At 44.7% G+C, this 25,642-nt stretch overlaps 2 protein-coding genes across 3 annotated transcripts in view; one reads left to right on the forward strand and one right to left on the reverse strand.

Moving 5' to 3' along the window:
* Positions 1-25,642, forward strand: part of SIRT6 (sirtuin 6) — a 77,870-nt gene that overhangs the window by 39,683 nt on the left and 12,545 nt on the right. The window lies entirely within an intron of this gene.
* On the reverse strand, positions 88-25,133 carry CREB3L3 (cAMP responsive element binding protein 3 like 3). The gene is made up of 10 exons (XM_058163627.1): positions 24,215-25,133; positions 19,001-19,125; positions 15,889-16,192; positions 12,481-12,599; positions 9,421-9,555; positions 8,025-8,131; positions 6,894-6,962; positions 4,263-4,347; positions 2,066-2,162; positions 88-932 (listed from the first exon to the last, which is right to left on the reverse strand). Exons 2-10 carry the CDS (start codon positions 19,121-19,123, stop codon positions 598-600), a joined length of 1,374 nt encoding a protein of 457 aa, XP_058019610.1. The 5' UTR covers positions 19,124-19,125; positions 24,215-25,133; the 3' UTR covers positions 88-597.

The following is a 25,642-nucleotide window of genomic DNA, read 5'->3' on the forward strand; positions in this document are numbered from 1 at the left end:
AATGGTGCAAAGCTGTTAAAGGGTAACCATATATACATTTCAGCTTTTTCCCCACCGTGCAAAAAAAAAAACAAGAACATTTTCCCCCCCCCCACTCATCCTCACTGCAAACCAGACAAACAGAAATCTCGAGAAGCTAAAAGGCTCGGGGGAGGAGGGGGGGTGGTTTACACAAAACAAATTCAGATTTCAAACTCCATCCTGCCTGTAATAAAACAACTGAAAGCCCTTAGTTCTACGAGGGATGTCGGGTGCGACACACTTTGCAACAACCCTGATGGAGTCACAACTACGGTTCTGTTGAGACTCCCACCCCATCCTGGAGAATTCCCCCCACTGCCCCCCTCCCCCAGGTTTAAAAATGGAAGAGGGGAACCGGGGCTTGGCTTGTCTTTTTCAGGGGGTTCCTCAAATAGCCCGAGAGGATTCAGCCCCCTGGTTCTCACACACTGTGACTCTCTTCCACATTATTTCCGTCCTCCTGAGTAGGAAAGACGCAATCCTGCTGCACACACACATACACACAACCTCCCCATTCCCCTTCCTGGTTTAGTCCAGACCGGCTTGGTGAGGGAGAGGAAGCAGCCGGACGGGAGGTCACAGCTCCTCCGTCTGTTCCAAGACCCCTTTTCCAGGTTGCTCCGATTCGGCCCATGCCACTGAGGTCAAATTCGGGCCCGGATAGGGAACCCCGGCCCTGAGTCCTTCCAAAGGGGCAGGTCTATCTTCTGCGAAGACCTCGGTGTGGTTGTCCGGCAGGGTCTCTTCCTGCTTCTGAAGCTTCAAGAGGTCTCTGATTAAGGTGCTGGGGGCATCGTGCGCCTGGTGAGCTGGTTCCTTCCAGATGCTCTCCTTGGCACTCTGCTCGGCCTCCTTGCCCAGGGCATTGACAATTCTAGACGATGCATCGTTGTTGAGGGACCTAGAAAAAACTGGGAGGGGACATGGAGCATGAGTGACACGCACAGAGGATCGTGCAGGCGAATTGCAAAGGACTGGTTCTTAAGTTATCTTGTGCCTTTCCTACTAATCTGCAAACAAGAGGATCAGGGACTGGAGGCTAAAACATACGATGGACGGTTGCAGGAACTGGGCATGGCTGGTCTAGGGAAGAGAAGGACCAGGGGAGACATGATAGCAGTCTTCCAATATTTGAGGGGCTGCCACAGAGATGAGGGGCTCAAGTTATTTTCCAAAGCACCTGAAGGCCAGAGAAGGAACAATGGGTGGAAACTGACCAAGGAGAGATTCAACCTGGAAATGAGAAGGAATTTTCTGACAGTGAGAGCAATCAACCCGTGGAACAGAAGTTGCCTTTGCAAGTTGTGGGAGCTTCATCCCTGGAGGCTTTCAAGAAAAGATTGGACTGCCATCGGTCAGAAATGGTGTAGGGTCTCCTGTTTGGGTGGGTGGGGGGTTGGACTAGATGACCTGCAAGGTCCCTTCCAACTCTGTTAATCTGTTAAAGAAGCTTCTTGGATGAGAAGCAAAATGTCTTTAAAAAGAGAAAACAAAATCCAGTTTTCTTCTGGAAAAAAAGCCCCTTTTGGGACAACCATGACCTGGATGACTGAGAATCTCTTACAGACTTTTAGCTATGCAGTTTGGGACGAACCCCCTTGGAATGGGGTGGGAGAAGGAATGGATTTCCAAGGGGGCGGGGGAAACTGCAGACTACAGGAACCAGGAGCACCACTCAAGTGACCCTGAGGACACAGAGAAACCTCCAAGTGGCCTCAAGGACTCTCTAAAAGGATGCAAATGACCAGCTTTGTCTGCAAGGAGTATAAATCCTTCCGTTCCCCATTATTCAGTCGGAGCTGAAGAAGCTTCTAGGATGAGAAGCGAAACGTCTTCGAAAGAAAAAACAAGACAGTCCAGTTGCTTCCTGAAAAAGCACTTTTGGGACAACCTGGCTGACTTGAGAATCTCTGCAGATGTTCAACAGGATGAATTATCAACTTTTCGGCTATGATGCCGACTATCTGAGGCTGAGAGAGAGAGCGTGATTTCAGTGCCTTTTCTCTGCCCAGGTGCCCACCCGCCTAATAGCCCCCTTGCTCACCTCTCACAGGTACGAAGTCGCCTGAGGTCTCGGCTTTGTTGCTGGTGAAAGGGCCGATGGACGGGAAGATGATCAGGGCAAAGGAGAGAAGCAAGACCTGAGGAGGACATTAAAAAAGACGCTGGTATCTTATTATCTGACATGATCTAGGGTCTCCTGCATTGAGTAGAGGCGTTGGACTAGAACCCAGGGGTCTCCAACCTTGGCCACTTTAAGACTTGTGGACTTCAACTCCCAGAGTTGGAAAGCCCAAAGCCAGAGCTTTGCTGGCTGAGGAATTCTGGGAGTTGAAGTCCACAAGTCTTAAAGTGGCCAAGGTTGGAGACCCCTGGACTAGAAGACCTCCAAGGTCCCTCCCAACTCTGTTATACTGTTACTACAGGTAGTCCTCGTCTTTACAACCGTTCCTTTTCGTGACCGTTCAAAGTTAAACGGCACTGACAAAAAGGGACCATTTACAGCATCCCTGCGGATCACGTGATTGAATGCTTGACAAACTGACTCACATTTATGACGGTCGCAATGTCCCGGGGTCTCACGTGATCCCCTTTTGCCACCTTTTGACAAGCAAAGTCAAGGGTGGGGGGACGGGGGAGGAGGGAACCAGATTCACTTAACAACCGTGTGTCTCATTTAAGAACTGCAGGGATTCGCTTAAGAAACAGGGCGAGAAACGTCGTAAAACGGAGCAAACGCCACTGAACAAATTTCTCACTTAACAAACATCAATTGTGGTCATAAGTTGTTGTTGTTTTTTTTAATTTTTATTTACATTTATATCCCGCCCTTCTCCGAAGACTCAGGGCGGCTTACAGTGTGTAAGGCAATAGTCTCATCCTATTTGTATATTTACAAATGTTGAGGACTACCTGTGTTCTGTGATTCTTCTCTTAGGGGACTAGAGACTAAAACATATGAAGAACGGTTGCTGGAATTGGGGATGTCTACTTTAAATCTCTTTTCCCCTCTTTTTCTTTTTTTTGTGTGTGTGCCAAGAACCAGAAGTCAACACTGGAAACCCAACAAAAAAGTTGTCAATTATTGTAGGATAGTGCAAAAATGGCTGCAAAGAAATGCCCATGTATTAAAAGTACCAAGTTTAAAACACACTGTTTTCGAAGCCCATTGTAGTTATCACTCGTGCTAAACTACCTGGAAAACAGAGAAATAATGGTTAGGCACCATTATCTCAATTCAGGTAGTCCTTGATTTACAACAGTTTAGCGACCGTTCAAAGTTATAACGGCCCTGAAAAGAAGTGGTTTACGGTCACGTTTCAGACTTACGACCATCCCAGCAACCCCATGGTCATGGGATCAAATTTTGGACACTTGGAAACTGACTCGTATTTATGACGGTTGAAGTGTCCTGCGATTACGTGATCCCCTTTGGATGACCTTCCAACGGGCAAAATCCATGGATTCACTTTACAACCGTATGGATAGCTTAAGGACTGCAGTGATCCCCTTAATGACGGTGGAAAGAAAGCTTGTCAAATGGGGGCAAAAGTCTTGCGACCTTTGTTTCACTTAGTGAACAAAAATTGGGGGCTCAATTATGGTCGCAAGCTGAGGACTCTCGGGTGGGACGAAACTCACCTGACCCGTCTCGCTTAGCGACAGAAATTGGGGGCTCAATTATGGTCTCAAGGCAAGGACTCTCGGGCGGGGTGAAACTCACCTGACTCCTGTCTCGCTTAGCGACAGAAATTGGGGGCTCAATTACGGTCGCAAGCCAAGGACTCTCGGGTGGGGCGAAACTCACCTGACCTGTCTCGCTTAGCGACAGAAATTGGGGGCTCAATTATGGTCTCAAGGCAAGGACTCTCGGGCGGGGTGAAACTCACCTGACTCCTGTCTCGCTTAGCGACAGAAATTGGGGGCTCAATTACGGTCGCAAGCCAAGGACTCTCGGGTGGGGCGAAACTCAGCTGACCTGTCTCGCTTAGCGACAGAAATTGGGGGCTCAATTATGGTATCAAGGCAAGGACTCTCGGGTGGGGCGAAACTCAGCTGACCTGTCTCGCTTAGCGACAGAAATTGGGGGCTCAATTATGGTATCAAGGCAAGGACTCTCAGGTGGGGCGAAACTCAGGTGACCCCCGTCTCGCTTAGTGAACAGAAATTTAGGGGGCTCAATTGCAGTCATAAGCCGAGGACTCCTCGTTTTCTGCGCACGCACGCAAGCCCTGACATACCGCCACGCAGGTGCTGGTTTGGGCAGCCTTGCCGCTGGATTGCATCACAATGGACTGGAGTTTCTTGAGCTGCTGCAGGAGAGACCTAGGGAAGAGAGGAGGAGGAGGAGGAGGCCCCAATTTAGGGTCAGGCTTTGGAGGGGCAGAGGGTGAATTCAGAAAATTTAACAAGGGCAGAATTTCTTCTATTGATTCAGTGAATGCCAAGCACACCGGGAGGGGGGGGGTGTTATTGGGGTGGGGGAAATAGCCAGGAAAGAAACAAGGCTGTTGTGGAACAGCTCATCTTTTAGGACAACTCGCCACGGGACAATTAGCCACGGCCAACTTTGAAGTCTATAGAATGAATTTTTATTTTTATTTTTTTTACATTTATACCCCGCCCTTCTCCGAAGACTCAGGGCGGCTTACAATGTATAAGGCAATAGTCTCATTCTATTTGTATATTTTTTACAAAGTCAACTTATTGCCCCCCCAACAATCTGGGTCCTCATTTTACCTACCTTATAAAGGGTGGAAGGCTGAGTCAACCTTGGGCCGGGCTCGAACCTGCAGTAATTGCAGGCTTTTGTGTTCTAATAACAGGCTTCTCTATTGCCTGAGCTATCCCGGCCCCTGGAGCTGGAATGAGCTGGAAGGTCTTCTAGCCCAGCCCCCGGCTCAAGCAGGAGAACCTACACCATTTCAGACAAATGACTGTCTCTAGACTCTTCTTAAAAGCCTCCAGCGATGAAGCACCCACAACTTCTGGTGGCAAGTTGTTCCACTGGTTAATTGTCCTCACTGTTAGGAAGTTTCTCCTCAATTCCAAGTTGCTTCTCTCTTTGCTTAGTTTCCACCCATTGCTTCTTCTCCTGCCTTCTGGTGCTTTGGAGAATAATTTAACCCCCCTCTTCTTTGGGGCAGTCCCTGAGATATTGGAAGACTGCTATCGTGTCATCCCTAATTCTTCTTTTCTCTAGACTAGCCTGTTGTGATTCCAGCCCCCGAACCTGGCCCCATGCCCGAAAGTGACTCCGAAAGTGAGGGGGAAAGGCTGGTAAGCACCGATTCCTGTGGCTCGGCTCCAGGAGCCAGAACCAGACCAGTCGGAGGATGTAATGAGGCCGTCATCCCCTGATTCCTCCCTTCCCCAGGCTACGCCTTCAGACCCAGCTGATAATAATAATAATCAAGCTTGGTTTGACCCGCGCTTCAGAAGATTAGAGAGGCGGTGTCATCAAAAGGAACCCCACCCCACAGGATATATAAGGAGCTTTGGGACTGCTCTCACTCCACGGGAAGCAAAAGTTTAGCTGAACCGTTTCAAAAAGTGCTGAAAGTCTTGCTATGTAAGTCATTTGTTTGAACTTTGGCAGGCAGCTGCGATTTCTCTGCCAGGACTGATAAGAGCTCCACTGGCTGAAGGCCAGCTCATGGATCTGAAATGGGGAAGGAGACAGAACATAGCCAAACCCAAATCCTGCAGCTGTTCTTCCTATGGTTTCCATTTATTTGTATTCATTTCCTTCATTCATGTCCGTGTTCATATTCATACCTGCTATCTTGTACATGTTTGACAAAGTAATGAAGAGAGAGAGAGAGAGAGAGAGAGAGATGATAGATAGATAGATAGATAGATAGATAGAGAGAGAGAGAGAGAGAGAGAGAGAATGAGAGAGAGAGAGAGAGAGAGAGATAGAGATAGATAGATAGATAGGAAGGAAGATAGAAAGGAAGATAGATAAATAATGGTTTAGTCTCCAGGCCTTTGAGCCTCTTAGTTGCTCTTCTCTGAACTTCTTCCAAAGTCTCAACATCTTTTTTGTAGTATGATGAGCAAAATTGGCTGCAGTATTCCAGGCATGGAATTACTAAGGGTTTTATAAAGCGGTAGTAAAACTTCCCCAGGACAAAAATTACGTCATATCAGAAAAATATTGGCACAGAATCATTAAAGAAAGGATACAAAAAAAGGGGACGAAATGAAAAGTGAAGGACAAAAATCAAAATCATTTAAGATAATGAAATAAAATTGCCGAATTGTCTTGCAGCCAAGTGGTGGCGGTGAGTTGGCCGTGGCGAGTTGTCCCATTCTGGATCTTTGATTCCCTCCCGTGGTGGGTGGTTGCTTAAATTTTACGTTCCATTTAAAGGTGAACTTCGGAGCAAAATCAAGATAATGTAATTGAACTGGTATTTCAATGTATGTGTGCCTTGCATACAGGCCGCCCTCAACTTACAACCTTCGTTTAGCAACCGTTTGAAGTTACAACGGCTCTGAAAAGAGCGATTCACAACCGGTCCTCGCCCTTACGACCGTTGCAGAATCCCCACGGTCACGTTGCTGGGCAACCAGATGTATTTACAATGGTTGCAGAGACCCGGGGTCATGTGACCGCCATCGGGGACCTTCTCAACCATCTTCTGACCAGCCAAGGCAGTGGGAGGAGCCAGATTCGTTTAACGACGGTGGCAAAAAAACCCCACAACCCAACAGGTCGTAACATTGGGCGTAACTCACTGAACAAACTGCCTCGCTTAGCAAAGGAAATCCTTCTCCCTTGACTTACGACCACCTGTATTCGGGCTTATTGGGAACATCATCAAATTGCCACATTGCCGAAACACCCGTTGTGGTGGACAACTTACAAGTTTTGCTTCTCGAGGTGAACCACTTTCCGCTGGAGCTCCTGATTTTGAGCTGTGCAAGCCGACATCCTGAAAAAGAAGAGGGAGGACTTAGAAAGACGAAGAAAGCCACCTGGGAAATAAACCAAGTTTTCCAGCCTGACGTACGGTAATTAGTAGAAAGGAGAAACTGATCGATCGATCAAAATAGAGCCTTGGAGGTCTTCAGTCCAGGGGTCTCCAATCTTGGTCCCTTTAAGACTTGTGGATTTCAACTCCCAGAGTTCCTCAGCCAGCAAAGCTGGCTGAGGAACTCTGGGAGTTGAAATCCACAAGTCTTAAAGGGACCAAGGTTGGAGACCCCTGTTGTAGTCCAGCCCCCCTGCTCAAGCAGGAGACCGTATATTATTCCAGACAAGGGGCTGCCCAGTCTCTTCTTTAAAACCTCCAGTGATGAAGCATCTACAACAGGGGTGTCCAAACTTGGTCCCTTTAAGACTTTTGGACTTCAACTCCCAGAGTTCCTCAGCCAGCTTTGCTGGCTGAGGGACTCTGGGAGTTGAAGTCCAAAAGTCTTAAAGGGACCAAGTTTGGACACCCCTGATCTACAACTTCTAGTGGCAAGCTGTTCCACTGATTAATTGTCCTCACTGTTAGGAAATTTCCCTTCAATTCCAGGTTGCTTCTCTCCTTGATTAGTTTTCTATCCATTGTTTCTCGTCCTGCCTTCTTGGTGCTTTGGAAAATAAGTTGACCCCACTCTTTGGGGCAGCCCCTCAAATACTGGAAGCCACAGATCAATGGTGATTTAAACGACCCCATGATCCGTTGCGGGGTGGAGTCGAGGGCAATTGAATGGAATGGAATGTTTCCTGGCCGGATGCCCTTCCTGTCGCCAGTGCGGAGTTTTGTTCAGCAGATATATATTCTCAGCGTGCCCAGAGAGAGAGAAATATCTGCCTCTACCTAGGATCGAACTCACAGCCACCTCTAGGCCATTGCACTGACGGATCATGACGGAGCCTAAAAATCCCACCACATGTGATTTTACAAAACCTGTGTGTTCAGAATAAACAAACCTTCATCCATGTTCTAGTTTAGCTTGTTGATGATCAGAGCCAACTCAAAATGAGGAAGGGAAAAATAACATACCGGCTTTCTAAACCATCGATGTATTCCTTCCGTTTCTTGCGACTTTCCTGAGCTGACTGCTTGTTCCGGATCTTTCGACGGATCTTCTTCAGGACGCGCTCCTCATACTGCCGATCCAAAGAGAGCCACCTTAGTTAGCTATTGGTTTTCTTTTTAACCATATCCACTTTTTTAACCACTCTGCCGCCTTCGACAGGACCTGTGTTTAACTCATAAAATCATCTATTGCAATGTCCTTCCTGTCGAAGATTACTTCGGCTTCAATCACAACAATACAAGAGCAAACAATAGATTTAAACTTAATGTTAACCGCTTCAATCTTGATTGCAGAAAATATGACTTTTGTAACAGAGTTATTAATGCTTGGAACACATTACCTGACTCTGTGGTCTCTTCCCAAAAATCCCCAAAGCTTTAACCAAAAACTGTCTACTATTGACCTCACCCCATTCCTAAGAGGTCTATAAGGGGTGTGCATAAGAGCACAAACCTGCCTACCGTTCCTGTCCTATTGTTTTTTTTTTCATTATATCCAATTAATATAGTTATTACATACTTATGCTTATATATATATGCTTATATATTATATAGTTACTTTCATGCTTATGCTTATATATACAGTTGTGACAAAATAAATAAATAAATAAATAAATAAATATCCGTTTTTTACACACCGAATTCGAAGAGTTTTGGGCCCTTTTGTGAAACGACGTGCAATGACCAAAGTCCTTTATTTTTAAAAAGTGCGTCAATGAATTTGTCATTGTATATAGTCCTTGACTTACTATACAGTTCATTTAGTGACCGTTTAAAGCTGGGGTCTCCAACCTTGGCCACTTTAAGACTTGTGGACTTCAACTTCCAGAATTCCCCAGCCAGCAAAGCTAGAACAGCACTGGAAAAAAAGGACTAATGGCCGCTTTTTCACACTCTGCAGCATCCCCATGATCAAAATCCAGATGCTTGGCAACAGACTCATACTTATGACCGTTGCAGGGTCCAAAGGTCATGTTAAACAAATTCCTTGTGTCCAATCACACAATAAAAAATTCTATTCTATTCTATTCTAAACCCCTTTTGCGACCTTCCTGACAAGCGACGTCCATGCGGGAAGCCAGGTTGACTGAACAATCGTGGGACTAACTTATCAACTGTGGTGATTCGCTTAACAACCGCGGCAAGGAAGGTCGTAAAGTGGATCAGACCTCATTGAACAACTATTTCACTTAGCAACAGAAATATCTGCCCATCGGAGTCCTCGGTCAAGGGCTACCTGTCCTAATCCGCTTTCCCAGATTTTTTCAAAGCATGCGCTGGCTGTGGAATTCTGGGAGTTGAAGTCCACAAGTCGTAAAGTTGGCCAAGGTTGGAGACCCCGGGCCTAAATGTTGCTTACCTTGGTGAGAGGCAGCTGGGTGGGGAGCGTCACACCTTCCTTAGCCAGCAATTTTTTCTCGTCCTCCGTCAGCACCAGCTCCTGGCAGGTCCCGGGGGCTTGTCTCATCACTGAGGAGTTGATAGCCTGCTGGTGCTAGAACGTCACCAGGGAAGAATGAAATAGCCGTTGATAAAAACGGGTTTCTAGATATCCCCATCATAGAACGTGGAATAATAGAGTTGGAAGGGATTTCGGAGGTCTTCTAGTCCAACCCCCTGGTCAAGCGGGAGACCCTACTACAACCTACTACACTGGCTACCTGTGGCCTTTCGAGTGCACTTTAAGGTTTTGGTCACTACCTTTAAGGGCGCTCCATGGCTTAGGGCCTGGGTACTTACGGGACCGCCTGCTGTTACCTCATGCCTCCCACCGACCCGTACGCTCTCACAGAGAGGGACTTCTCAGGGTGCCGTCCGCCAAGCAATGCCGGCTGGCGGCCCCCAGGGGAAGGTCCTTCTCTGTGGGGGCTCCCACACTCTGGAACGAACTTCCCCCGGGTTTACGCCAAATACCTGACCTTCGGACATTCCGTCGCGAACTGAAGACACATCTTTTTATTCGCGCAGGGCTGGCTTAAGTTGAATTTTATTACATTTTAAATTTTATTAACTAATTTTAAATGGGGTTTTTAGTTCATTGTATACTTTTCAGGCCAATTTTAAAATAAGTTTTTTAATTGCATTTTAAATTGTATATTGTACTATCTGTTTTATTTTTGCCTGTACACCGCCCTGAGTCCTTCGGGAGAAGGGCGGTATAAAAATCAAATAAATAAATAAATAAATAAATAAATAAATTTCAGACAAATGGTTGTCCAATCTCTTCTGAAAAACTTCCAGTGTTGGAGCATTCACCACTTCTTGAGGCAAGTTGTTCCACTGGTTAATTGTTCTCATGGGTCAGGAAATTTCTCCTTAGTTCTAAGTTGCTTCTCTCCTTGATTAGTTTCCCTTTGTTGGTTCTCGTCTTGCCTTTCGGTGCTTGGAAGACTAGTATGACCCTTTCATCTTTGTGCCAATCCTTTAAATATTTGTTCTGTCCCCCTTCGCCTCCGTCCGAGTGATGGCTTAATTAGCCGCACTATCAGCTCTGGCAGCAAAATAGCAAGCGTCTGCCAAGTGTCTCTGTTATCTCTCTCGACGCCGATGAGTCAAACAGTACTTCAGCTCTTAGTTAAGCAGTTAATTTGCCTGCTACGAAGAGGCACAGCAGCTCTCGCTGCCTTTATATTCTGTGGGGTGTGGCTCCATGACTCAGCACTTCCTAGGCCTGCCCCACCCCTGCTTCTGTTGTTCCCGCCTCTCCTGCCTACGAAACCTAGGGTCCAGCCAGGCCTGATTGCCATCAGCTGGGTCTGGAGGTGTGGCCTGGGGGGTGAAAGAGTCAGGGGACGGAGGCCTCGTTATCTCCTCCACCTGGCCTGCCTCTGGCTCCTGGAGCTGAGCCAGGGAAGCCAGTGCTCCCGAGGTAAGTCCTGATGGCCCTTCCCCCTCACTTTCCAAGTCACTTTCTGGCAGGAGGCCCGGCTTGGGGGGCGCGGACACAACAGTATTAAAACACTGCTATCATGTCACCCTTAGTCCTTCTTTTCATTAAACTACACACATCCAGTTCCCGCAACTGTTCAACGTACGTTTTAGCCTCCAGTCCCCTAATCATCTTCATTGCTCTTCTCTGCACTCTTTCTAGCAGGGGATGCCAAACTCAATTTCATTGAGGGCCACATCAGAATTGGGCTTGACCTTGGAGGGCCGGATGGGGGCATGGGGTGGGCGTGGCCATGGTGGGTGTGACATGGAACCGCACCTCCGTAGACACGATTTTATAAACTTATTAAAATAGGGAGGCGCACATTCCTTTGATTTTGATTTTTTTAAATACGTATTTGATCTATTAGAGTCTCAACGTCTTTGTTGTATTGTGATGACCAGAACTGGGTGCAGGATTCCAAGTGTGGCCTTACCAAGGCATTATAGAGTGGTATTAACACTTCACGTGATCTTGATTCTATCCCTCTGTTTATGCAGCCCAGAACTGTGTTGGCTTTTTTGGCAGCTGCTGCACACAGATGGCTCATATCTAAATGGTTGTCCACTAGGACTCCAAGATCCCTCTCACAGGTACTACTATTGAGCCAGGAACCACAATCCTTCAATTGTTTTAGCCTCCAGCCCCCTAATCATATTTGTTGCTCTTCTCTTTACTTTTTCCTGAGTCAGATTGATTCAGTAGAAAGCATCAACAAGTGTGTTTAGGAATAACCAGTGGTGGGGCTGCTGCCGGTTCGGGCGAACCGGCAGTTGCGACCTGCGGGTGGGTCCGCCCCCACCCAGGTGCAATCCCGTCCTATATCGCTTTTGTTTCGTTTTGTTTTGTTTTTTTGAAAAAAAGTTTTTTTCTTTTTTTCTTTTCTTATATACATATTGTAAATGTACGTTCTCTTGTCCATACATAATCATACGTATTTTTTCTGAAGAGAGCACAAAAATAAAACACTTTAATTGCGTTTGGGGCTGCTCTTCTACCCTTTCTTTCCCTTCATTTCACAGCAAACCTTCTTCTCCTCTTTTCTCTCCCTCCCTCCCTCCTCGCCTTTCCTACCTTCTTCCTCCTCCTCTCCCTCCTCCTTCCCCTTCCTCTCGCCCACTCCTCTCCTCTTTCCCTCCTTTCTCGCCTTCTCCCCTACTCTTCTCCCCTGTCTTATCTTCCTCTCCTTCCCCTTTCCTCCATCCCTCTCTCTCCTTCTCCTCCTCTATCTCACCCTCTATATCACTATGTTTTGTGACGCTGCAAAGTGAGCACGCACCCGCACACACTCACATTTCCAGTGCTGGGCGAACTGTAAAAAAATGAACTGGGTTTCTAGATATTCCCCATCATTTGTAAAAAATATACAAATAGAATGAGACTATTGCCTTATACACTGTAAGCCGCCCTGAGTCTTCGGAGAAGGGCGGGGTATAAATGTAAACAACAACAACAACAAAAAATCATGGTTATTACAACTGAAATACTCACCATTTCAGAGTTGTTTGAAAGGAGGAGATCCTTAATTGTGAGCGTGCAGGAGGGTGGGTTTTGATGGGTGGCATCTGTTACTTGCCTCTCCTCTGGATAAAAACCAGCAGCCCACATATCTGCAAAGAAATTAAGGAGGGAACCGGCTGATTAGGGAAAAAAATGCCAGCTTTTCAGTGTACATGGAAATTGCTTTGGAGCAGATAAGATTTGTTCTTCCAGTACATTATTATCTTATCTGACTGAGAGCCACTCCTCGGAGGTCAGTCAGGCCTTTCTGGTTACTTGCTAATCTGAATTCTTGGGGTTGTTGTTGTTTGATAAGTCCCAAGGGGACGTCAGATTCACGTATAACAACAACTGTACATACTAATGTAACAGCTGCACGGATTCACTTAACAAATGTTAGCAATTTTTCTTGCTAACATTCTTGTAAAACAGGGCAAAAACAGGGCAAAAATTCACTTAATAAGTGTCTCGCTTAGCAACATAAATCTAGGGCTCCGTTGTGGTTGTACGTCAAGGACTACCTGTATGCCATGGAAGCTGGTTTATCTGTATTCTTTCTTTGGGGGTAACTACTACCCATAATCTGTCTACATATATCATATGTAATGACGGTTCGAATCCCTAGTGCTGCCGTGTAACGGGGTGAGCTCCCGTGACTTGTCCCAGCTTCTGCCAACCTAGCAGTTTGAAAGCAGGTAAAAAAATGCAAGTAGAAAAAATAGGGACCACCTTTGGTGGGAAGGTAACAGCGTTCTGTGCGCCTTTGGCGTTGAGTCATGCCGGCCACATGACCACGGAGACGTCTTTGGACAGCGCTAGCTCTTCGGCTTTGAAACAGAGATGAGCACCGCCCCCTAGAGTCGGCAACAACTAGCACGTACGTGCGAGAGGAACCTTTACCTAATGATGGCATACTATCCTCTGTGTATTCTGAGCTGTGACTCTCTTTTTCCTTCTCTGCTTACCAGAATAACAAGAGTTGGAAGGGATCTCGAAGGTCTTCTAGTCCAACCCCTTTCACAAGCAGAAGATCCTATACCAGGGGGTCTCCAACTTTGGTCCCTTTAAGACTTGTGGACTTCAACTCCCAGAGTCCCTCAGCCAGCTTTGCTTTGCTGGCTGAGGGACTCTGGGAGTTGAAGTCCACAAGTCTTAAAAGAGCCAAGTTTGCAGATCCCTCTCCTATGCCATTCTGGACAAATGACTCAGTGGGGCTGATCAAAACTATTGTTCGCCCTGATGACCAGATGCTTATGGTTCTCCGTGTGTGGGCACGGTGCGAGACCCCTTCCCTCAGGTGTCCCAAAGGTGTTTTTTTCAACTTTTTGGTTTTTCTTTGAAGACATTTCGCTTCTCATCCGAGAAGCTTCTTCAGCTCTGATTGGATGGTGGGGAATGGAAGGATTTATACTCCTTGCAGACAAAGCTGGTCATTTGTGTTCTTGGAGAGAGTCGTTGAGGCCACTTGGAGAACCCACAACAGAGGAGGAGGGATACGACATCATCTATCTCCTGTCTACAACAAGGTCCTTTCAGCAATTCCAAGAAGGCTCCACACCCATTTGCTCCACTCAGGTGACCCTGAGGACACAAACAAACCTCTAAGTGGCCTCAATGGCTCTCTTAAAAGGATGCAAATGACCAGCTTTGTCTGCAAGGAGTGGAAATCCTTCCATTCCCCTCCATCCAGTCAGAGCTGAAGAAGCTTCTTCGAGGAGAAGCGAAATGTCTTCAAAGAAAAACCAGAAAACATTTGGTAAAACAAATTAGAGATCAAAACCAATCGCATATTAAAAGATTGTATAATGCATTGTTAGAAATAGACTCAGAAACGGAATTAGTTAAGGATTGTATGATAAAATGGGCACAAAATATACAAGAACCTATAATGATGGAAACTTGGGAGAAAATCTGGGTTAGAAATGTTAAATTTACACAAGCACAAAATTTAAGAGAAAATTTTTATAAAATGTTTTACAGATGGCATTTAGATCCTAAAAAACTAGCGTGTATGTACCCGAATTTGCAAGCTAAATGTTGGAGATGTGATGGGGATGATGCTACTTACTTTCATATATGGTGGACTTGTAAAAAAATTAAGCCATTTTGGATAAGAATTTGGTGGATTATACAAAATATTTTGAAAAGGAAGATAAAATTTACTCCACAATTGTTTTTATTGGGTATAATTATGGATTGTACGAAAATAGAGACTAAATTGATTTTAAATTTAATATCAGCAGCCAGACTATTGGTTGCGCAATACTGGAAGAAGGAACATTTGCCTACGATTGAAGAATGGATATTAAAAGTTGCAAACTTAGCAGAGATGGCGAAAATCTCAGCATTCCTGAAAGACTGCTCACAAGAAAGATACATATTGGAATGGAGAAGATGGATTGACTATATTCAAAATAGATGCCAGACTAAGAAATACCAAATAGCTTTTGAATGAACAGTTTACAAGAATTATGTTTATGTTTTTTCTTTGTAAAAGGAGAGTTAAGGTCCTAGGGGAGGATGGGAGTTTACAGATAGTTAGCATAATTTAGCTTATGATTGTTAGATTTAATACCCTGTATTTTGTTCCGGGAAGTCCGGGGGGGGAGGGGGTTTGGGAGAGAGAGGGAGGGGGGAAGAGGGGAGGCTGGGGAGAGGGGAGGGGTGTTATGCCTCGCCCGCCCTCCTCTCCTCAGCCAGGCCCCTCCCATCTCCTGCTATCTGAGCCAGAGACTGATAGTGAAGAAGAATGGCCTGGCATGCCTCCAGCCCCCAGCCCTGGCACCATGCCCGGACAGACTGAGCAAACAAACCTCCCTCCTACAGCGTGTGAGCAAGAAGCCAGCCACGAGCTAGAATTGCCGGCAGCTGAGCAGGAGGACAAAATGTGGACGGATCCCCGCTTCCGGAGAATGGAGAGGCGACGTCAGCAAAAGGAAGGGAGGGGCAGGCCTGGATAAGTGCTGAGTCATGGAGCCGCACCCCGTGGCCTATATAAAGGATCTGCTTTTTGGCATTCCTTGAGTCAGGCAAAGTCTCATCTGGTTTGCTGAAGTCACACCTTGGATTCCTGCCTGCCCTGAGAACTCTGACAGGAATTTGGCAAAGCTGCAGAGGCTTCGTGGCCACGCTGGATACAGACTTCCCAGACCCGGCCGTCGGAGGAGGAGCGGGACACGACAAGGGGGAAGGAGGGGTAAATCTTTGTAAAACTTTTTCAATTAAAAAGAAAAGAAAAGAAAAACCAGAAAGCCCAGTTGCCTCTTGAAAAGGCACCTTTGGGATAACCGTGACCTGGATGACTGAGACTCTCCATAGACACCTGACTTCTGTCAAGTGCCCCAGAAATGGTGGTTCACCTGCTTTTACATTCAAGGAAAAAAAAAACAGGGCACTCACTGAAGTCTATGGAGACGTCCATCTCTCTCAGCTCGGTGACTGGTGCTTTTAGGATAGGTAAGGCCTGACGGGAGTCCTGGCACGGTGCATAGGCCAGGTCACCAGGTGAACTCCCATCAGAGTAGGCCTCGGGGCTTCCGCTTGGGATGTAATGTGGAGGGCTGTCCAGCTGATCAGAATTTGGATCCTCAGATATGCCGCTGTCACTGGCAGCTGGAGACCAGCTTGGAGAATCTAGGACGGTGTTTGCCGCTCCTAAGATGGAGTTGAGGAAGTCATCGTTCTCTTGAGGGCTCAGCAAATCCTACACACACAGAATGGAGAGTTTCTCTGTGAGAAAGCAACCTTCCTACAAGCAAACAAAGCTTCAACAGAGCCAACCCAAAACTAATTTCCTCTTGCAACCGTACATAAGCCATTAATATCGTGCTGAACATTTTAACCAGGCAATATAAGCCCTGAAACAGGATATTCGCAATTTTTGGTTCATTGAAATTTTTGTCTTAATTGTAAAGAGGGCAATACCTAATAAGAACAATACATAGCAAAATTTAAGACCAGCATTAAGCTGGCATCCCTCTGAAAGTTCCTTGGTGGTCTCTGAGCTTGGTTGTTTTTGTTAGAAATTCTGTTTATATATAGCATCGCACAGAGCAAACACAGTCACCATGTGCTTTACTGCTCAACTATATAACAGTAACAGGAAACAGGAAATTCTACTCAGAACAAAAGAGCATAGAGTATATGCTATACATCCTAACTTGTAAATACTGCCATCTACTGGCTGAATGCTACTGTAGTTGTTGCATAGAGATACATTCCAACCATGAATTCCAACAGTTTTCTTGCAGATGTTTCATTACCCAAACTAGTTAATATCATCGGTGGTTTACTAGTGGCTGAAGAAAGCCCAACCCGATGCAAACGCTGCCTCCAGCCACCTCTTCATCGTGGTGAAACTCCTTTTTGAAAGGACAATCTGTGGGGTGTGAGGACAGATTTTCTGCACATCGTCCATTTAAAGAGGAACCCTACACAGATGCACATCCAAAAATGCTCCCTCCATGGCTTTGGAGCCTCCAGTCTTGCAATCCTGTGCAGGGAAGGCAGAGCATTGCACAGGGAGACCTCCACAGCTATGGTAACATTTCGTTTGCTGGAGGCCAGAGCGGCTTCCACAAGGCAGCTGTTCCGTAGACGGAGTTGCCTCCTCCGACCATCACAGTTAGGTAAGGAAGGCATGAGGCGCGTGGGGCGCTTTGCTTTGCCTCCTGCTGCTTTTGCGGTTGCAATCAACTGCAAAAGTGGCTGCGCATGCTGAAGGTGGCAACCTGAGCATCACTTGCAAACCAGCTGTTTTGTGGATGGTGGGATGGCCTGCTGTGACCCTTCAGGAAGCTGGTGCAAGGGGCCACTCATCCCCCAACCCCACCTCATACCGGTAGATGGGGGAAAAAATAAGACCCTCCCAAAAAGAAGAGGGGGGAATCAAAAGAAAATAAGAGCTGGTCTTATTTTCAGGGGAACATGGTAGTTTGGGTCATGAAACATCTGCAAGAAAACCACCAAGCTCAGAGAGCTCCAATGTCCCTTTTTTTCAACCCCAAGTTACAAATATCCTCCTTTATTGGTATCCTTCTTCCTCCCGGCTGCTGTTCTGTTACTTTTAAAGCTTGCAAAATAATGAGTAGGACATTGTCAGTTGGAAACTGACCAACTGCTTCAGTCAAGGGCACTGTCAGACCCACAAGATAGGCCAGGTAAGAAAAGAAATTCTACAAGTGATACCGGAACTCGGTTGATTTAGGCAATAATAGCAGAATTTCGAAAGCTTGTGGGTGTCTTCCTCTTATACTAATGAGCTTCAAGGTGGGGCAGTCTTGAGTTTCTTTCTAACACTTTTCTGGGCTTAATTTGTGTTTTGTTGCAAGTTTCTGTATTTCTTCTCCAGGAAGAGTTTCAGTGTTTCTCCTTTCAGGGGCAGTAAATGTGCTTTGGTAAAGTTCTTCTTCTTCTGGTAAAGTTCTGTTCTGTTCTATTCTTCATTCCAATATTCTATCCTGTCCTGTCCTGTCCTGTCCTGTCCTGTCCTACCCTACCCTACCCTACCCTACCCTACCCTACCCTACCCTACCCTACCCTACCCTACCCTACCCTACCCTACCCTACCCTACCCTACCCTACCCTAGCCTAGCCTAGCCTAGCCTATCCTAGCCTATCCTATCCTATCCTATCCTTTTTCTTTTCTAGTCTAGTCTAGTCTAGTCTATTCCTACTCTATTCTACTCTAATTCTATTTTGTTCTGTTCTGTTCTGTTCTGTTCTCTATTCTATTCTATTCTATTCTGTTCCTACTCTATTCTACTCTACTCTAATTCTATTTTGTTCTGTTCTATTCTATTCTATTCTATTCTATTCTATTCTATTCTATTCTATTCTATTCTATTCTATTCCTACTCTATTCTATTCTACTCTACTCTAATTCTATTTTGTTCTGTTCTATTCTATTCTATTCTATTCTATTCTATTCTATTCTACTCTAATTCTATTTTGTTCTATTCTATTCTATTCTATTCTATTCTATTCTATTCTATTCTATTCTATTCTACTCTACTCTACTCTAATTCTATTTTGTTCTATTCTATTCTATTCCTACTCTATTCTACTCTACTCTAATTCTATTTTGTTCTGTTCTATTCTATTCTATTCTAATTCTATTCTATTCTATTCTAATTCTATTCTATTCTATTTGTATTCTTATTCTATTCTATTCTATTCTATTCTATTCTATTCTACTCTACTCTACTCTACTCTACTCTACTCTAATTCCATTCCATTCCATTCCATTCCACTCCACTCCACTCCATTCCACTCCACTCTAATCTACTCTATTCTTATTCCATTCCATTCCATTCCATTCCATTCTAACACTATTGTTTAAGTTCCTCTTTGTGATATTAGCCCTCAAGGGTTGTGCTACCAAGTTTTGCTCCGAGTATAGGATATTTTTCAATACTTTTGTCCAGAATGGAGCAATTAACCCTTTTCTCCTACATCTTGCTCAGCTGTTGTCTCCCACCCACCCTTTCTCATCCTGGTGCCATCTACTCACCCTGCCTTCCTGGGCCATCCAAGGGGCCTCTGAGGATCCCAGCTCCACATTGCGAAGGATTCCATCCTGCCCATCAAAGAGGAGATCCAGCAACTCCATGCCATCAAGATTGGGGCAGGCCATGACTGCAAGAGAGAGAAGACGAGTTAGAGGCTTGGGAGCGGCACAGCTGATTGCTGGAAATACCAATTCGCCCAAACCCGTAGCAGTTTTTTTACTACCGGTTCTGGAAAACCGGTCCAAACTGGTAGCATACAACCCATTTCACACCCATTTGCACCACTCAGGTGACCGTGAGGAGCAGACAAACCTCCAAGGGGCCTCAATAACTCTCTAAGAGAATGCAAATGACCAGCTGTCTGCCAGGAGTATAAATCCTTCCTTTGCTCACCATCCAGTCATAGCTGAAGAAGCTTCTTGGATGAGAACCGAAATGTCTTCAAAGAAAAACCAGAAAGTCCAGTTGCCTCTTGGAAAAAAAGCACCTTTGGGATTTATCTGCTTCGTTTGATGAAAAATCTCAGCAAAAAACCAGATTGTTCTCGATGCTATTTCAAAAGACAACTGGACTTTCTGGTTTTTCTTTGAAGACGTTTTGCTTCTCATCCAAGAAGTTTCTTCGATTCTTCAGGCTTCTTCAATTGGAGGCTCCCAGCGCTAATTTTATTCCTCATTACTTGTTGATGGAACTCATTGTGTGCCGAGAATTCGGCTTATTAAAACCTTTGGAATCTGGATTGAGTAGTGTCCTGATGTTGGTTTAGTTCTAGAGCTTGGACCTTTGAGACAAACGTCGCTTTATCCATTCTGGAAATCTTTCAGAGACAAGTGACTTCGGTATTATTGAATACAGTATTATAAGGACGGTATTAATATTAGAGAGCTAAAACTTGGTGGCCGATTTTTACTTTTATTTTTGCAGGCAGAATGTTCAACTCCTAGTATCTTTGGGGGGCAGAATTTCTTGCCTGAAATTATTCTTATTATTAAATTTATTTGCTGCCTATCTCACCATGGGGCTACTCTAGGCAGTTTGCAACCAAGTTTCACGAAGAAGAAATAAAAGAAGAAAAAAGAAGAAATGAAAGAAGAAAAAGTTTAGAAAGAAGAAATAAAAACGAAGCTTAGACAAAATGAAAGTAAAATAATGATAAAACAAGGGGGGAAAAACCCAAGAAAATAAATAGATACTAGTAAAAAAAAAACCCTCCATATTCTCCACCAATTCATGTAAATAAAGCCCAACAAAACAAACAGATAACATCACTTGTTCAAAGACTGATTCCTGTTTTGCCTCTTCATTTATGGTCACGGGGACTAGAAACTTAGTTTATCTTCAAGGAAGGATGTCCTACCAGAAAGGTCTCTGCCGGTTTACTTGTCCCAAGAGAAGCTTTTGCCTCTACCCTGTGTTCATAAAGTACGAGTAGTCCTCGACTTACGACCACAATTGAGTCCCAAATCTCTGTTGCCAAGCGAAACATTTGGTAAGTGAATTTTGCCCCAATTTGACCACCTTTCTTGCCACCGTTGTTAAGTTAGTAGCATGGTTGTTAAGGGAATCGGGCTTTCCCATTGACTTGGCTCGTCGCAAAAGGGGATCGACTCCCAGGATGCTGCAACCATCATAAATATGAGTCAGTTGCGAAACATGTGGGTTTCTATCACGCGACAATGGGGACGCTGCAATGCTCGTGTGAAAAACAATCAGAAATCACTTTTTTTTCAGGCCATTGTAACTTTGAATGGTCTCTAAATGAACTGTTGTAAGTCAAGAATTTGCTGGCTGGGGGATTCTGGGAGTTGAAGTCCACAAGTCTTAAAAGTGGCCAAGGTTGGAGACCCCTGCTCTAAAGGGACTTGAAGCTTTTCTGAAACAGCTACAGACTCATGGAATTGTCTTTCTTTAGGTTTGAGCTTCCATTATTTTTATTATTCATACTTTTATACCGCCCTATCTCCCTAGGGACTCAGGGCGGTTTACAGCCATATAAAAAACATAAATATATACAGAGTAAAACATTAATTTAAAAAACTTATTATATAGGCCGAATATTTAAAATAGAGATATAAATAATAAAACCCCATTTAAAACCAGATTTAAAATTTAAACATTTAAAAATTTAAAATTCGAGTCCAGTCCTGCACAGATAAATAGATGTGCCTTAAGCTCGCGGCGGAAGGCTCGAAGGTCAGGAAGTTGGCGAAGTCCTGGGGGAAGCTCGTTCCAGAGGGTGGGAGCCCCCACAGAAAAGGCCCTTCCCCTGGGTGTCGCCAGCCGGCACTGTCTGGCCGACGGCACCCTGAGGAGTCCCTCTCTGTGAGAGCGCACGGGTCAGTGAGAGGCATTCGGTGGCAGCAGACGGTCCCGTAAGTAGCCCGGTCCTATGCCATGGAGCTCTGAAAGATGTTTTTTTCCAGAAGGAAACCAGATTTTTTTTGTTTTTCCTTGGAAAACGTTTCACTTCTCATCCGAGAAGCTACTTCGGTTGAACGGAACATGAACTGAAGAAGCTTTTGGCGTGAGAAGTGAAACGTTTTCAAAGAAAAAAAATAAAACAAAAACAAACCAAGAAAGTCCAGTGGCCCTTTGGAAGAAGCAACTTTTAGGGACAGTCATGGAGAATCTCCACGGACATACTACCATTACGCTATTCCAGAATGGAATGGGACAACTTGCCACAACCAATTCATTGTGACCAACTCGCAATAGCCAACTCGCCATGGCCAACTCACCACGGGACAATTTAACAATTCAATTTAATGATTCAAAATAAATAATATTGTAATTAGCTTGTCCCCCTCTTCTTTGCGGCAGCCCCTTGAGTATTGGAAGACTGCTATCATGTCATCCCTAGTCCTTCTTTTCACTATATTAGACTATTAATTGAAAGTAAATATAATTTGGGTTTTCTGCACATAGTTTTCCTCAAATGTTTGTGCATGTTTCTGGAGGTAGAGAGATATCTACATTGCTGTCAATACACAGATTCATTTCTTTACACAGAAATAAAACAGATGCGTCCGACTACAAAGACAATTAGGGGACCCAAAGATGAGTAGGGGGGATTGGAGGCTAACACATAAAGAACAATTGCTGGAATTGGGTATGCCTAGTTTAATGAAAAGAAGGACTGGGGGAGACATGATAGCAGTGTTCCAATATCTCAGGGGTTGCCACAAAGAAGAGGGAGTCAAGCAATTCTCCAAAGCACCTGAAGGCAGGACAAGAAACGATGGATGGAAAAAGTGCAGAGAAGAGCAACAAAGATGATTAGGGGACTGGAGGCTAAAACATATGAAGAACGGTTGCAGGAACTGGATGTGTCTAGTTTAATGAAAAGAAGGACTAGGGGAGACATGATAGCAGTGTTCCAATATCTCAGGGGTTGCCACAAAGAAGAGGGAGTCAAGCTATTCTCCAAAGCACCTGAGGGTAGAACAAGAAGCAATGGGTGGAAACTGATCAAAGAAAGAAGCAACTTAGAACTAAGGAGAAATTTCCTGACAGTTAGAACAATTGATCAGTGGAACAACTTGCCTCCAGAAGTTGTGAGTGCTCCAATACTGGAAGTTTTAAAGAAGAAATTGGACAACCATTGACTGAAATGGTATAGGGTTTCCTGGCTGAGAAGAGGGTTGGACTAGAAAGCCTTCCAGCTCTGTCATTCTATTCTATTCTATTCTATTCTATTCTATTCTATTCTATTCTATTCTCAGCAGCTTAGTCAATGGCGTACTTTGTGCACAGAGTATGTTTCTTGACGAATCTGTCTCAGTTGTAGTTATACCTCCCATTTTTTTAAAAAAACAATATATGTAGTACAGATACTGTAGCTCTCGATTTACAATCTTAATGGAGCCCAGGATATGTTGAACCACTTACGAGACCAGACCTGATGTTAGGACATTTTTTCAGTGGTCATTAAGCAGGCACCATGATTGATAAGTAAATGTTGCAGTTGTTAAGCAAACGCCATAGTCGTTAAACAGTTTTTTCTATGCCTATGGCCATGTTTGTACACCACCCAAATCCCAATGACTCTTCACCGTGGATCCCAAATGAACAATGAAAACATCTGGATAGTTGAGACAATGATAGCAGTAGCATAATAATACTGATGAAGCGATCATTAAAGGAATAATAATAATAATAATCAACCATCACAAGAATACAGTAACCCCTACATTCTGTATGGCTGTGGAGTCTAGGACCAGAAGAAGAGACTAAAACTACCAGGAGAGAAATCAAAACTAGACATCAGGAGGGTTGACTATGACTATAGGAGCTGTCAGTCACTGGAATCAACGGACATCTGAGCAAGTAGCAAGTTCTCCCTCACTGGAAGTCTTCAGACAAAGGCCGGATGGCTCTGAGCAAGGGGCTGAACTAGATAGCCTCGAGGATCCCTTCCAGCTCTATGGTTCCAGAAGCTCTCCCCAAAAAAAAGCTCCATTTTTGTTTACTTCTGGAATGGGTCTATGACAATTCGCCATGGCCAACTCGTGGCTAATTTGCTGCGGGACGATTCGCTGCAGGACATTAATATGAAAGAAATGGTGGAATAGAATAATTAAAGAAAGGATGGCAAAGGAGGGACAGAATGAAATGGGAATGGGAAAAATTCTCCAAAGCACCCGAAGGCAGGATAAGATGCAAAGGGTGGAAACTAATCAAAGAGAAAAGCAACTTAGAACGAAGGAGAAATTTCTTAACGGTTAGGACAATTAAGTCAGTGGAACTTCACAATTTGTGGATGCTCCAACACTCCAAGCTCTCTTCCAATTCTGTTATTCTGTTAAATTCTGTTAATAAATAACAGTTAATGTATTCTCGGCACAATAGATATCTTGCAATTAAGGCTTCGTCTCTGTACATTTATTCTTCCAGTTTGCGCCCAAATACAACCCAGTAATTTAGAGGACATTTCCAGCTTTGAAAAATGTAATTTAAAATAAAAAGCTGAAGAAATTTGAGTAGTTTGGGGGTTCTTCTAATCTGAGACGGGTCTTCTGAAAACTACAGTTGGTTTGCTTGTCTATCTCCTTCTGATTAACAGACTTATCTCCATGTACCACTGGCTCCGTGCATGTTTCTCTTCTCCACACATAGCGCTGACCTCCGCCCTCTTATTTGTCTTGCACTTGTTTCCAAAGATGAAATCCGCTGAGTTCATTTGGAGGGGGGGGGAAAATGAGGTTACAGCACCTTACCCACTCCTGAGAGTGTTCCCCAGCGTTGATTCGGTTTAGCCAAATTGTTTCCAATCCCAGAGGTTTTCCTTGCTGCGAAGTTGAATACGGTTATTTTCTTCTCCGTTCTCCGCTCCGTCTGTCCAGTCAAAACCTCTCTCTCTTTTTTTCTACTAGGTGGCAAAGTTTAAACTCCAACGATACAAAAATAGCGTCAGGCTCATTAAATCCCTCCCTTTCGTCCAGCTCTCCAATGGGACAAAGACTGTCAGCTCAGCGGGCAGAGACATAAAAGAAGTCAGGCAATCGTAACTGGGACAAATTGGGTAACCATTATCTAAATAACTTTAGTCCATCCTGCTTTTCGTTTCTAATTTGAGTGGGTGCTTGGGCCGAGAGGTCCAAAGTCTTCGGCTGGGCTATATCACAGTGACCTATTACCTACTTTTCAAAAATAATTTCCTCTCCCTCTTTGTTCAAGGAAACAATAGCGAGCCCGTTAATCGGATTTTAATCACAGTTGGCCTATCGATCTCAGCAGTTTATAAAGGCTTTGAGAACTTACTGCAAAAACACAAAACTGGTTTAGGCTCAATTCTCGTCTTCTCTGTTTAATGCACCTGTATGATACAGAGCCGCTGTTATCAGTGAGGTGTTTGGCACAGAAATTTAACAAATAAATGATGAACGGACCCAATCCTTCATGTCTCAAAGCAGCCGTACGATTCCTTGAGGTAATCTTCTATTACAGCATCGATACACCATTTTCGATGCTCTCGCACCTGCTGTACGATGGCAGGGCTGGTTCGATGATGCTCTGGTTTTGCACATTGCCATATAAATAAAAGTTTGGGGTAGTGGTTAAATCATCAGGGTAGAAACCCAGAGTCCATGAGTTCTAGTATTGCCTCAGACACAAAGTTAGCTGGGTGATCTTGGGCCAGTCACTCTCTCTTAGCCCTAGGAAGGAGGCAGTGGCGAGCCACTTCTGAAAAACCTTGTCAAGAAAATGGCAGAGACCCATCCAGGAAGTCTTTGAGAACGGGACAGATTGAATGGAAGAAAAAAAAATTACATAAAATACTATCAGAGTTGTCTGATGAAGAAACTAGTGCTTCTTAAGGTGGGGCCAACTCAAAATACTTCAGTGGAGGAAGAAAGTGAGCTGCATGAAGCTTCCTTATTCCAGGCAGGGCATTGCATTGATGTGGCCTGGTTAGAAATCCTTTCCAAAACTTGCTGCTGGCATTATCTTTGCATGTATGAGGTACGCTGTGAGCAGTCCAACTTTGTTCAGACATCTTGTTTGTATGTCTGTCCTTCACTCTCCTTGCGCTGATGATGTGAGTCGAGAACTGTGTCTCCACTATAGGGTGATGCAGTCAGTTCCATGCGGAGTGGGACAACTTGCTATGGTCAACTCGCCATGGTTGACTCATCCCTGGCCAT

The sequence above is a fragment of the Ahaetulla prasina genome, chromosome 1 (genome assembly GCF_028640845.1).
Source record: "Ahaetulla prasina isolate Xishuangbanna chromosome 1, ASM2864084v1, whole genome shotgun sequence".
Taxonomy (NCBI): Eukaryota; Metazoa; Chordata; class Lepidosauria; order Squamata; family Colubridae; genus Ahaetulla; species Ahaetulla prasina.

Excerpts from the sequence above, each read along its gene's own strand:
- CREB3L3 (XM_058163627.1), bottom strand. The coding sequence starts at position 19,123 with ATGGCCTGCCCCAATCTTGATGGCATGGAGTTGCTGGATCTCCTCTTT. Across the intron at positions 9,556-12,480 it reads TTTCAAACAACTCTGAAATG|CACCAGCAGGCTATCAACTC; the intron begins GTGAGTATTTCA and ends GTGACGTTCTAG. Across the intron at positions 8,132-9,420 it reads CCCAGCTGCCTCTCACCAAG|TATGAGGAGCGCGTCCTGAA; the intron begins GTAAGCAACATT and ends TTGGATCGGCAG.